Below are 14,681 nucleotides of genomic sequence, written 5' to 3' on the forward strand. Positions count from 1 at the left end.
GCACCGCACTGCGAACTTCCCTGTGTCCCCGCACAGCTGGAGGCCGCGAGTGCGGAGCCGAGTGCCCGCGAGCCCCCCTCGACGCCCGGGACCGCGTGGCGCGCCCGGAGCGCACGGGGACGCGGAGACGCCGAGGAGAAACCCTGCTGGGCCGGGGGGCTGCTTGGCTGGGGCGCAGAGACCGCGCGGACCCGGAGCGCTTCTCGTTCGAAGGAGCCTTACTTCTGGGAAGGGACAGGGAACTGTCAATCAGCGCGGGAGGGAGCGCACCGGCGCCGGGTGATGTCAGCGGATCAGCTGCTCGCTAACAAAGAGGGGTTATTGCTGGAGAAAGTTGCGGCGGCGAAGGCCACGGCGGCACCCCGGAGCCTCGGAGGCGAGGGGCAAGTGGGCGAAGGGAGGAGGGACGGCTGCGGCAGCGGCAGCGGCAGCGGCAGCTGAAGGCCAAGGAATCGAAAGGGCTGTAGGGGGAGGCAGTGCGAGCCAGCCCCGACTGCTCCTCCTCTTCCTCCTCCTCCTCCTCCTCCAAACTCGCAGGGTTCAGCCCCAGCGCTCGCCCAGCCGCCCGAGCACCCGGAGGGACGGGAGGCAGCCGCGCGGCCCCGAGCTGGGCAGAGTCCCCAGCCGCCATGGATAGCGACGACGAGATGGTGGAGGAGGCGGTGGAAGGTACCAGCATTTCTCTGGGGTCGAGGGGAGGAGGCGCCGAGGGCTCGGAACGCGGAAGGAGTGGCGGGTGACCCGCGTGACCGCCGCTGTCCCCTACGCGGGTGGCCGGCGGCACGGCTCCGGCAGGGGCGGACAGCCACCGCCACGCCGCCGGGAGCGCGCACTGCGCGGCGGGGCGCAGGCCGGGAACCCGCGCGGCCGGGCCGGGCTCCCGGGAGAGCACGGCTGCTCCTTCCCGCAGCCCACAGCCCGCAGCCCATCCTCGGAGTTGCGAGCGGTGCCCCGCACTCTGGCCTTAGCCCTTTCGGGGATGGAAGGTGGGGGTGCGCAAGGCGACAGCCCCCTGAGACCCGCGGTCTCCGCGGAGCCATGCCCCGGCTCGGTGTGGCGACCCCGAGCCCCTCTCCAGCCGCCAGCCCTTTCCTTCTGCTCGCCGCGGGGACCGCGACCGCCACCGAGACCGCGTCTGGGTGGGTCGGCGGGCGCAGCGCACTGGGCCGACCCAGGCACGTGGCAGCCGCGGCCCGGGCGGCTGTTCTGAAAAGATGAAATCATTGCCAGGCGAGGGACGACGCTCCCGACCCGGGGCTGGAACGCGCGCCGACCGGGAGGCGGTGGCCCTCCCCTCGCTGTCCCCGAGCGAACTCAGTCACACCGCCCCCTCCCCCTTCCTGCTTCCGAGCGGTGCCGCCGCCGCCACGCTGTGCGGGCGCGCCGCGAGCCCGGACCCAAATTGCTGGGTGACACTTAACTTTCTGAATTCCGTGCAGTTGGCTGTGGGTGATATCACCGCCTCGGTGTCGAATTTCTCCGCCCCTTCTCTGCTAGCGCCCCTCCCCGACTTTTCTCGCCACTTTGTTTTGCTGAGTTTCTCCACCTCTTTTTTTTTTTTTTTCTTTTGCTAGGTCTAAAAAGCGAGGTGGGGACGTTATACAATCTCGTTGTTTGTATCATAAGATGTCAGGATTTTGTAACAGTGAATACTAGAAGATAGATACTCTTTGGCGTATTTATTTATTTGATTCTTCCCCGCCAGTACGTCGTGATGTTTTGTAATGCTGTGTGGTATAATTCCAGGATATGTTTTTTATTTTAAAAATATTTTTCATTCATACATATGCAGTATACTTATTTGTAAAACTTTAGAACCCAGAATATTTTAAACTAAGCATCTAAGTACATAATTTTTAGTTTTTGGTTGAATGGGGTTTCTATCTCATTTGTTTAAACAAATTCTCATAAATGGAAAAGAAAAACAAAGTGGCAATACCATACAAATTCATAAAGATACATAGTTATTGCTGCACTAGAGGCCCTGATGCACGAAATCATGCAAGGGGCTTGGCCCTGGCTGCCCCAGCATCAGCCCAGAAGGATGTTGGTCCAATTAGCATATTTGCTTTTATTATTATAGATTGGGAGAACTCCATTTTTTTTTCTTTTCATAAAACATAATTGACTCCTTTTGCAGTGCTCCAGAGGTCTTTGGATGAGATTAGAATAATATTTCTGAAATCTCTAAAAGGTATCCATTGTAATGTAACTATTAAAACATATTTCTTTTTTTTAAGACATATTTCTTTACCAGCTTCAAAGGGTGTTTATTGTTTTAATTTCACAATATCATGAACTTTATCTCTTTATCTCTCTGATAAGCAAGGCCTGTGTTGGGCCTCAATGGGGCCAAAGACATTGAGTCCCTCCATTGGAAGCCTTCTTACAACTTATGTTATTGATTTCTTGTGCCTTCCTGTTATGAAAGATAAACGAAAAAAAAAAATGCTCTTGTCAAGGCTTACTCTCATTCTTCAAAGTTTACTTTTACTTGTGCTTGTAAAATTTTAATGCAAACCCTTGATCATGGGCAGCGCTTAAACAACTTTCTCCTTTGAAGCTGTCTAGAAATCTAAGTTCGTGGTCCCCAGGCTCCTTGTGAACAAGCAACTTTAGAAATATACCAATGTTGTTTATGAGCCTGTGCAATTCATAGAAACAGAGAATGTTCTTTATCTAAACGAGGAAGGTTCTGTTTAATAGGGTGACCATACACATTATTCTCCAAAATCAGGAAATGCTTGAGAATGAGAGGGGTTTAATACTTATGCTGGTAAAACAAAAACAAACTCACAGCTATAGAGAACAGATCAGTGGTTACTGGAGGGTGAGAAAGTGTGTGTGTGTGTGTGTGTGTGTGTGTGTGTGTGTGTGTGTGTGCTCGCGCACAGGGATGGGGGGAGGGTCAATTGTATGCTGATAGATAGTAATTAGGCTTTGGGGGGTGATCACTTTGTAGTGAATACAGAGGAATGATAATGTTTGTCCCTGAAACTTTTATATGTATATACTTAGGCTGGGACCACGTGAACATTTGGGGCAATCCAGGGCACATGATCACTCAGTTGGGCGTAACACTAAACAGAGTAACACAGAATCTTTAAAAGTCCTTACAGGCATCTAAGGCTCAAACGCACACAGAGTACACGGGTGTACACACAGGACGTTGCTTGGCCTTATTAGTGGCATCTGTGATAGTCTTTACTTAACGTCTAGCACCTGCAGGGAGGACTAGTATAAAGCTAGTCTGAATATCTTAGTATTCAAGTACCAACTAACCTACCCCTCCATCAACAAAGCCTCTGTTCTCAGTAGTTTCATTGCCTTAGCTATCATTATTATCATTATTATTGCTATAATTGTTTAGTTCTTATTCTGTGCAGGTTCTGTGCTGAATGTTTCACACACACACACATTCGGTCTCACGAGGTGGGTACTAATATTATCTGAATTTTACAGAAGAGGAAACTGAGGCGTAGAGAAGTTAAGAATTAGTTCAAGCCACCCAGGGGGGTTCGAGACAGGCTTGGACCTCCAGAACCCCTCTTCTCTGTACCCGACTATCTTGCTACATTTTTCGTATTTTTTACTTCTAATGAGTCATCAAATGTACGAAATACTTGGGAACTGAGCCTGGAAGCAACAGTTAAATATTATGTCAGTATCACTCTGTCAGTGGTAACTCTTTAGGCTGCTTTTGATGGGGTTTGGTGACATTCAGGGGAAAAGAAGTATTTGGGGAAGGAGAATTTAACTTAACTCTGCAACAGACATCCTTTTTCTTCCTCTGAAGAAATTTATTCTGGGGAACAAATTGGTCTGTTCAGGACTTGAAATGTCTTTTGTCACATCATATACATTTTGGTTCTCTGTCACGGCAGAACCGTGGCTCTGAAGTTCTGAGCTCCCAGGGGGTGAATTCCCGAGGGGAACTGGGTGGTGGAGTATCTCTGTGGGTCTGTATGCCTGCCCTGCCGTGCTCCTCTGGGAAGGCAGAGGCCCTGGGCCTGGAGGCCAGAGACCTCCCCCTGAGCTCCTGCTGTGGATTTGTAAAAACTCGTTGAGACTCACTGGCTCAGTGAGAAGGGAGGTTGAACTTTGGAAACAGATATATTTATTATTATATCTATGTCTTTGCCTACCCACAGAAAAAAGATGAATACAATGTGGTTCCTGAAATAATCTCAAATAAATATATCTAAACAGATGAATTACGGTGGTGGAGAGGAAGTAAATATTACTTCCGGCTCCGGGAAGGAGATGGAGAGGAAAGAGCTCCCAGAGAGGTGGTTGTGTGGTTGAGTCCAGTTGAGCAGGGACTTTGTGAGTAAAGACATAGAGGGGTGGGATTATGCAGGCACCTCCAGAGACAAATCAGTTGGTTCTGCTGTAACAGAGGGCCCAGGCCAAAAGCAGAGCGTAAGACAGGAAAGGCGGCTGTGTCACAGGCCACGGGCGTGGACTGAGCTGGAAGCCATGGGAAGCCGTGGGGGCTCTTTGGAGCTGGGAATGCCAGGCCCAGAGCTCTGCTCTGGGAAGATGAGAAGGCACTGGTGACAGGCGGGCCATCAACTACAGGGCTGTTTGCAGTAGTCCCGATGTGCACTTCTGAGGGCAGGAAAGAATGGAAAGGCCTGGAGACATATAGAAGTCAAAAAGGGTAAAAACAGAATCCCCAGAACTAAGGAGCCAGAAGGAAAACAAGCATCTCAGTGTTGCACTGCCTTAAGCCCCTCAAAACATCAAGAATATGTTAACTGTCCCCCTAACATCTCATGCCTGTCGCTCATGCTCATGCTCTAGGCTTAGGAAAAATGTGGGCTCCATGGACCAGCCCCCTCTCCCTGTGGCCATGCTTTAATATTATGACCCTCACGACTGACAATTGAGCTCTGGTAAAGAATTACTCTCAAAAATCACATTATGTTTCAACAACCGGGGTAAATGCATCATCATGAGGGCAATGTTCTTTGCACTGAATAGAATAAGCTTGCCTTTTATTATTATTTTTTGTGTCAGCAGTTCTAGTCTACAAAACCAAGAATGCATGGAAGAGTCTCTTGTTCTTAGGGAAACACACACACACACACACACACACACACACCACTCTCAGACCTGTGAGTGAGCCTGAGGCGGGAAGCAGCCCAGTATCTGATGTAGAGGGAGTGTGCCTGGCACACATGATGTACCATCACTGCACAGAACACAGACAGGCCTGGCTCTCACCAGGATAAGGAGAAAGCTCAGAGATAACTCACAGGGAAAAAAATCTCACTTTCTATCCGTTCAGTAGAGAGTGATCACTAGAACAAACTAAAAAAGTAGACTGTGAGACTGTTCGCATTTCTCCCCTTTCTGTAACTTCTACAGATATTTTAAATAGCGCTGCGGACGACAGGCCGCACAGGCGCTGGGACGGCATTATCAACACGGAGCAGTCATCCCAGTGACTCTCCCTTGTTGTCTGGCCTGCTCTTCGGCCTCCGTTTAGTGGGAACCGGCCTGGAAGGCTGTTGGTTGACTTGGTGCGTTTCAGAAATTGGCCTCACTCAGAGCAAGGAGGACTAGTGTTTCTCTTTGAGTGAGGTAACACTTGGGAGGGGTAGGAATTTGCCACCGGGATATGCTGTTGCAAGTCCTGGTGGCTCTACAAGGACTATCTTTACTACAAACGCCCTTCCCCTGCTGGACCTGGAACCTGGGACCTGGGCATACCTACCTGTTTAGAGGTACCTGCTTCCACCATCTGCAGGGAAGTAGGGGGGTTCTGCTAGTTTCCCTTATCCAGAGAGAAAGGGAATGGGAAGACTTGGGAAAGCGGCACTCAGCATTCAGGAGCACATTCAGAGCAGTTAATGTGCTTCTGGGCAAGCCACACAGCATTGGCTTCCTTGTCTACAATGGGCACTTGGGAAGTTGTCGTGAGGTTCAGTTTAGGCAGCAGGAAAGCACATAACCCCATGCCAAATGCAAAGTAAGGAACACAAACTTTTTCCTTCTTTGTGTATCAGTTTCCTCTCCATTAAACTGATTATCACCAACAAGACAACTATGACCTGCTCTATTGTCCCGATGGCATCCGAACAAGACTCTTTCCAGAGGCTCCTCTAGCACTGACGTTGAAAGGAGAGGTGAGGCGCAGCAACCCACTAGGCCCTTCCTTTCTTTGGAAAGTGTCTTTGCTGCTGTTGCTGTTTTATAGATTAAGTTCTACAGCGAGGACAACAATTTCTGGCTATTAAACATCCAGGGAGGAAGTCTTGAATGTTGACAACCTTTAATATCTAGCTCCTATTCATTGATCCCATTCATTGATCACATCTCCTCCTTTTGGAAGAAAACAGCAAGCAGGCCAACAAGGGGTCCTGCAATGGACTGACAGAGGGAGTTGCAGGACTTGATCACAACAAGCAACCTAACCCTTTAGGATGGTAGGGAAGTGTCCGGTGTCCAAGCACCTCCTGATGTCACCGGAGAAACGACCATCATTCAGCAGCTCCTCTCTCCCTAGAGACTAGGAAGGTGACGGGACCCCCTCTTCACTGACCTGTCGAAAGAGGCATTGAAACAAGTAGCCCTCGTGGAGCGAGGCTGATCTTTTTGCTTTCATCCCCTTTGGGATCAGTACGGACCCTCAAGTGCTTTTAGTGTGTTACATGACACTTTCCATTTTCTCTACTATCTACATCCCACTGCTGACGGTGCATCGGCAGTGTTTTATTCAGAAATAGGACAGGACTATTGTGACTGAGGGAAGGTGGAAATTAATTTTCATTGGGGTGTGTTTTTTTCCCCCTCAGTGTTCATGGTTATCATAATATTTCTCTCGATCTAAAGTAGAATAACAAATGTTATCAAAGATTAACTTTTGAAAGTCTGAAATATGTGGACTGTGTCTATGGGGAAAGCATTCTAACAAATTAGTAAATACTTCAATACAAGGCTAAAATGAGTGTTCTGATATTCATACCTACATCAAAAATAAACTGCTGAATTCGTAGGAATGTGAATAGCTAAATTGAATTTGATCTCAACATTATTTCATAAAAGAAAGTGTTTAGCTGTACACTGTTTTTTAATGAAAAATTTTAAAGTAGATTTAATTTATTTTGATGAGAGAAATGTCATCAGTAGATATTTAGAAGATAATTTTCCAAATTGTTTTACATGGCTCAGATGTCATTGAATTATGTCACATACAGTTGGGTTTTGAACAAGAAGGAAGCAATTATGGCTTATTTCCCTCCTGACCATTAATTTCCTGGCCCTTGGTAGGAAAATAAAAAACAAAACCTGTGTTGAGTAGAAAGGAACTACATCAATTGTGATTTATTTAAGTAGCCACATTTTATTGCAATATATTGCAGTAGCTCATTCTATACAGAGTCAGATGTAGAAATAAGATAGTATATTTGTCCATTGGTACTTTGTGCTTACATAAGAATACAATAAAATAAAGAGCTTTTTGTTTTTTATAAGAGTGTTTACTTACCATCTCTTCCAAGGGATGATGTTCTTTTATCGCTTTAGAAGAAATCATTTTAGGAGACTAAAGTGTTCCTTGTGGTGATATGGTTTGTGCTTTCTTTTATGTCTGTGAGCCATCTGGAAGCCACATTTGAGTGTTTAATGTCCATGCACTGCCCACAGTTTTGAATGCTTTTGAATCTCTTCATCCATGACCCAGGTCATTCACTCACGAAAAAGCCACTAGGTTAACTGCTGCCTTCGTTTTCACTCACCTCTGCAAAATCCGCTCACCAGAATGATTGGGGAGACACCAGTGAGGGGCTTCCCGGGTTCTGTGAAATAGGTAAATAATCATGAAATCCTAAACATTGACTACAAACATAAATGTTAGAATATGCCAGTCTGTGACCCAGGCAGAACCAGCATTTTGAAGATCACTGTATCAGAACTGCTGGGGATGTTCAAAATCACTGCTTAAATGGTCATGTGGCTGCTTCTAACTGCGTTTAAACATAAGCCCTCTGAACACAGTTATAGAGGAGATATGACAAGGTCATTACTAAACATTCAAAGCTGGAAGATTTTGTAAAGTGAAGCAGTAAATTCAAAGTTAAGCTTAAGTTCAAGCTTAGAAGGACTCAGTTCCCATGTTAGCACAGTGAGGTATGTAAATATCTGGGCAGTTTTAGAGGCATAGCCACGTCCCTTTGTTTAATGTAATGAACCAAAATGGGTTTTCAGAAGTCCCCTGGCTAGCAGCCCTCCACTTCATACTATCCTATATAATAAAAGGTTAATATGCAAACTGTCCCCTCGACTGGAAGTTTGGGAGTTCAACCTGGAGTTTGACCAGGGGTGGGGCCGGCCGGCCAACTGCCCACAGCCCCTCCCCTCTGCCAGCCAGGCCCCATCGGCCTGGGCTGGCTGGACTCCACCTGTGCACGAATTCGTGCACCAGGCCTCTAGTATAACATATAAAACCATATTGCATACTAGTTCTAGAATTAGAAGACTCATTGCAAGGACAATGTACCTGGCAATAGACTATAAAATGGTGTTACCTCAACTACATTTTGGTTAAGCATCAGTTTGGGGGCCTCAATTCCTCATTTGAGAAGTACCAAGTGGGGAAGTACTTGGCAAAGGGAACAGGCACTGCAGATGCTATGACTGATAAGAACTCTCAGTCCCCGCTAAAAGACAGGCTTATTTTCAGTTCACATCTGAATGTGTCCAAGTCCCTCCATTGTAGACCCGCCGTTCATAAAGTGTACAGAACAGTCAGGTTGATGCTGATGCAGGCGAGGTGAGGAGCCTTTGCGCTCTCTCCCCTGGAGCAGGGAAGGGACCCTTGGGCTGCTCAGGGGACTTGCTGGCCGCTTCTGTGCTCCGATGCATTCGTGGGGGCACATGCAGATGGTAAGGTTGGCCTTGTGATTCCCTTCCTCCAGGGCACCTGGATGACGATGGATTGCCGCACGGGTTCTGCACAGTCACCTACTCCTCCACAGACAGATTTGAGGGGAACTTCGTTCACGGAGAAAAGAATGGACGCGGGAAATTCTTCTTCTTTGACGGCAGGTAGCACTACGGTTTTGTTTTATTTCGCTTGGGGGAGGGTCCCAAATTACTTTCTTTGAAAGAGTGATATAAATGAAAGAACTTAAGTCGATGTTTGGGTAACAACTTAGAGTGATAAAAGTGAGCCCAACACGCATGCATGCACTGCTTTGGGGACCAGGGAAGTCACCCCATGGTTATGGAGAAGCCAGTGTAAGGCTTAGATGTCATCACTGCCTCCTAGTGGTGCTTGTCCAAGGGATGCTCTGCAGTGCCGGGTTCGAGGGCTCCCATCTTGCACAAGTTGGTTAGGTGGTCACCCATTTCCTTGATAGATTTCACCTGCTCATTCGGGTAATGAGTCTCAAGGAAGTGACACAGTGGGCTCGTTTGTGTCGGGGGCAGGTTGGGGCAGTTCCAGCAGTGACTGACATGCTTTTTTCCAAGTGTACTGCACACTCCATGCCTTAGCCCGCTCTCTCAGGCCTCAGGGTCTGGTTTCTTGCTATCCTGAAGGGAGATTCAGCCACCTCGTTGGTTCTGCAGCTTGCACCCATTTCTCAGCATGTTCCCACTCCTCCTGAAGTTTTCATACCAACCACTCACACACTTTTCGATCGCTCAGGAAAATGGACAGGAAGGCATAGGAGGTGTACAGCTCCGGCCTCACGGTGCTGTAAAAGCTTGTCTTGGGATAGCTGGTCTTTTTGTGAAATGCCTGGATGCTGACGTCAGCACACGTATTTTCTGTGTTCTCTAGTTAGCAGCGATCTTTTCACTGTGCTCTCACCTCATGCATGAGGGCCCTGTGGGGCAGGAGCTGCGCACCCTCTGGTGAGGGTTGCAGTGACTGTAGGCCTTTCCTCTTTCAAGTGGAGATGGGGTTGCCAGGGCTCAGCTTTCCAGCGATGACTTTTAAACCATGTCAGCTTTAGAAACAAAGAGTGGCCACGTGGCTTTCCCAAGCATTCAGAGGAACGAGAGGCACAGAAGGGATGGGAATTGCAGAAATGGGTTTAGCCTACGCAGTCCTGGGGTGCCACAGGACGTGGCCCCATTCCCTCAGCTCCTAGCACTGCTGACAACCTGAAGCTCCTCACCCTTGCAGTTCCTCTGGGAAGGGAAATGTCCCAGCTGACCATTGACGGGTGAGCACAGGGACTGGCATGTGACCCAGAATCCCTTTTCTGTAGATGGAGTAGGTGGCTTTTGAAGATATTAACAGTTCCTCGGGCTGTCAATTATCTGAATTAAGGAGGGGTGAGAAAAGCAATAAAAACCCATCTTAGCGCTCTTGTAACATGTTATTTTAATTAGTCATTCCAACCTTCTCTTTCCCATTACCCCAGACCCCATACCCCACATCTTTTTTTTTTTTTTTTTTTAGCAGAGCTTTGCTTACAGACTGTGCCATTTTGAATGGTTGGATAGTTTGCTTGCTTGTTTTTGCTCTGCTTTGAGTACCTGGTGGCTACCTGAGTCCCGTGGAGGACTCTTCTAAGATGTGGTATCAGTGCTTTCTTCTCCCAGGACCCCTTCCCCTGCCAGAGGAACACATTTCCTGTTCCTCCTTTTCCTATTTCCATAGCAGTGTACTCACCGCTCTCCTCTGGAAAATGTCCTCTTTACCTCGTGCTGCAATTATTGTTTGATCCATTTAGCAAATGTAATTTATAGAAATGTCTTGTTTCCCCCACAGGACAGCAGTTTCCTTAAGGGCAGAATCTTGTCTGTTTCCTCTTCTGGGCTTCCAAGCACTTTCCCTTAATTTAATCCTTAAAAAAACTCTTGCTGAATGAGCGTGGGAGCTGACTGAAAGTAGAAGTCACCCAGAACACATACACACACAGACACTCACACTCACACACTCACTCGTGCTTTAAATCTGGTAGTTTGATAAGCAGAGCTGATTGACTCTAGGAAAACAGTCCATCAGGTTTGGTTGGTTGTTAGAGTTAGTTTGGTTGGAATTTGGGGTTGGTTACTGGATTGTTTCACAGACCTGATGCACAGCGTATTGATGGCCTAGACTGAGCTTCCAAACCAGTGTGCCCAGAATGAGCTGCATGTTAGTTAGTTCCAAAGTACTAGTCCCTCCGCCCTGGGGCCCTGAGTGGGGCCCGAGACTCCCCCCCCCCAGCACCTCCCTTCCTTTGTTATGCTAATCACTTCCAGCTCTAAGCAGCTTCACCCAGTCACCCCAGGTGTCACACACATGCAGTAATTGACATGTATGTTATGACATGACATGAAGCACCAGGCCAACAACTATGGGTGGTACAGCAATAAATTCATTGACTCTTTTTTTTGAGGCACCAACTCACTAGTTTTCATACCAACCACTCAAACCCCGGTAGACACTTCGCTCAGATAGCAGGCTCAAGGGATGATGGTGTTAGTGAGGACCTTGAGAGCTTACCTTTGTTAGCTTTCCTCAGACAGATGGGGACTGATGCCTTGAGGGGAGGAGGTCAGTATCACTGCTTGTATGACATGTGATGAAACAGTGTGGTGACAGGTTCTCGTTACCTTTTTCTTAAACCCAATACTGATCCTGTTGAGAGACACCTGTAAAAGGTTGTGAGAGCCTTATGCCTGGCTCTTTCTAAGCAGAGTGCAGGATTGGGTCATGGGGAAGTCGGCTGTTTCTGCATGAAGCAGCACCTTACTTTACATTGCTCTATTACTTTTTCTCCCTATTGCCACTCCTAACTTTTAGGGTCTGATGAGTTAGGTAAAATAAGGTGGGAATCCTACACCTTTCTGCCAGTCAGGAGGCTATGGCTGGGAAAATTCCCTCACAAAGGATGAAATCAAAGTTTTGAAATAACAGGTGAGGAAACAAATTAGAGTTTTTAAAAGTTGTTCTAGCTTCTAGTGCTAGCTAATGTTCCCGTCAAAGGGTGTTTTGGGTGTTTTTTTTAAATCACAAAGTGTAGAGACAGATTTAGAGGGAGACCTTCTGATGGTATATAAAACCTGAACTCAGGTGTGTGATTTTTTTAAAAACCAATTTATTGAGGTATGATTCACATGCAGAAAACTGTATGTATTTAATGTCTACAACTTGGTGATTTGGGAGTTAAACATATGTCTATGAAACCATCACCATAATCTGTGCCATTAACTGGGTGTGTGATTTATGAGAAGGTTTCAGACAAATGTGAATTTCTATCAAGAACATTCCAGAATCAGTTTTTCCCTTAACACAGGTTATGATAAACCTAAATAAAGATTTTAAATATTCAGATCAGCAGGAAAATAGCCCTGTTAAATTTTTTAACCAAGTTCCTAGATAAAAGCAGATTTTGCTGAAACCGGTTTGGCTCAGTGGATAGAGCATCGGCCTGCGAACTGAAGGGTCCCAGGTTCGATTCTGGTCAAGGGCTTTGTACCTGGTTTGCGGGCACATCCCCAGTGGGGGGTGTGCAGGAGGCAGCTGATCGATGTTTCTCTCTCATCGATGTTTCTATCTCTCTCCCTTCCTCTCTGTAAAAAATCAATAAAATATATATATTTTTAAAAAAGATAAAAGCAGATTTTAATTTTTTCAATTGCATATGTGACAGATGTTTGATAGAATAAAAAACTTCAAGAAATACAGAAATATAAAAAGCAAATATGCTCCTCTTTTTTTTTTTTTTTTTACCCTCAGCCCCATGTCACAAAAGTCACCACTGTTGGCAGAAATTTTAAACATCTTAATTATTTTGTATTCAAGCATCTTTACCTTGTATTCAAGGTCAAATAAGGAAACAGCTATTTTTAAATCTCTAAATTGAGTTTAGGCAAAATGTACATTGCTTACCTTTTTACTACTGTCTCAGCTTTAGACTATTTGCTAGTTTTGAGATTTTTTTTTAAAGGATGAAGTCTTTTTTAACATATTTTTATTGATTTCAGAGATGAAGGGGGAGAGAGAGAGAGAGAGAGAGAAACATCCATGATGAGAGAGAATCATTGATTGGCTGCCTCCTGCATGCCCCCCACTGGGGATGGTACCCGAAACTCGGGCATGTGGCCTGACCGGGAATTGAACCATGACCTCCTGGTTCATAGGTCGATGTTCAACCCCTGAGCCATGAGGGCCAAGGGAGTTTTGAGATCTTAATCAACAGTTAGTCTTTTCTTCCTTATGTGACAAAATGAGACCAGAAGAGCTATTATTACAACAGGTTTATGAAGTCAGAAACCTGAAGTCAGACCACACTCGTCCTTTGCCAGATACTTTATCCCGCAAATGAGGAATGAATTTGAAAATTGTCTTTTCAGGCAGCTATTATTTCCCCTTTTTCCCTCTTTTTAAAGGAAATAGAAAAATTGTGCTAAGACTAGTTCCCGGGGACCTCTTAACATCGGCTCGGGTCCTAGATAAAGCTGTCTACGCAGTGAGAAGGAAGGGGCTTGGGCTTTGTCAGGGGCTCTGGAGGGATTTGCTGGACCACAGTGGGATGCTATGAAATTGTTTACTAAGCAAATACACACGTCTGTAATTTTCATACTAATCCTCAGTTCTGGATGCTTATTATAATGGATTTATTTTTCTCATCATTGTTCTCATTTTAGCCAAGATTATGGACGCAAAGGCAATTTAGAAGGACTTCTCAAAACCCTAGGATGGAAACAAGGAAGGGGTATTCCCACACAGCTAGGCTTTGGCTTGTGTAATGTTAGGGAGCTGTGTGTTTTTTAGCCTGATTGTGAACCGGAGATGAGTTAATTCATTCCATCTTATTATTGTTATGTTATTGTTGCTTCTCCTTCCCTGCCAATTAGATTTCCAAGTATTATTTCTTGTTCCTGACATCACTGTCCTGTGCCCATCCTGTTCTGAAGTTGATTTGCTGCATTAATATGTCCGGCTAAGAGGGCTCCTTGTAGTTTATCATTGGCCAGCTAACCTGAGTGAGGCTGCCCACCCGATGAGCCACTGAGAAAGGCTGATGGATTCCAGGGACAGGTCCGTGCTCTTGGGAACGTGCTTGGTCACATTTCAGAGAAACTGGAGTGGGAGTGGACTTTTGAAGTCATGTACTCCAGCCTCCCACACAAGGCAGAAAAAGTCCTTCTCCGTTCCTGACAGTCATCCAGCTTTTGTTGGCACCAGACTCAACAAATACATTCATCTGTATCCTAATAAACAGTCCGATGAAGGCAAACATTTTTGTGATACACGAGAAGAAAGGGAGTGGAAGAGATGGATAACTTTGAATATCTGTCACTCACTCACTTGCCTTCCTAACAATCTGTGAAATCGGTTTTATAATCCGATTTCACATATGAAGAGCCTATGTAGTGGTTAGCTAACTTGCCCAAGGTCCCCATTAGGAAGGGTTGGAGCTGAGAGTCAATCCAAGGTGAGAGTCAATCCAAGGGTTGGAGCTGAGAGTCAATCCAAGGTGAGCTCTGGTGCAGAGCCGCCCCCTTCTCATTACATCAGTACCAACCTCTAACTAGAGCAGGGACATTCCTCTGATCCTGACGGCCTCTCTTCCATGCTTCAACTTTAGTGGAGGTCGCTCGTCAGCTATAATTTTTCAAAGGATCCTGGGATGAAGTCAGTGACATTCCTGCAGGGGCAGGAACAACATGGTAGGAGCCTGGCAGTTTGATGGGAGGTTTCCCTGAGAACAGCTCAGAGGAGCCCT

At 46.5% G+C, this 14,681-nt stretch overlaps 1 protein-coding gene across 1 annotated transcript in view; it reads left to right on the forward strand.

Annotated features, from left to right (window-relative positions):
- Positions 1 to 206: 206 nt before the first annotated feature.
- Positions 207 to 14,681, forward strand: part of SETD7 (SET domain containing 7, histone lysine methyltransferase) — a 45,515-nt gene continuing 31,040 nt past the window's right edge. The window contains exons 1-2 of the mRNA XM_059698015.1: positions 207 to 669; positions 8,925 to 9,054. Of these exons, the coding sequence (XP_059553998.1) occupies positions 630 to 669; positions 8,925 to 9,054 (170 nt within the window). The 5' untranslated portion in view covers positions 207 to 629. The remainder of the gene's footprint in view (positions 670 to 8,924; positions 9,055 to 14,681) is intronic.

This window comes from Myotis daubentonii, chromosome 5 (assembly GCF_963259705.1).
Source record: "Myotis daubentonii chromosome 5, mMyoDau2.1, whole genome shotgun sequence".
NCBI lineage: Eukaryota > Metazoa > Chordata > Mammalia > Chiroptera > Vespertilionidae > Myotis > Myotis daubentonii.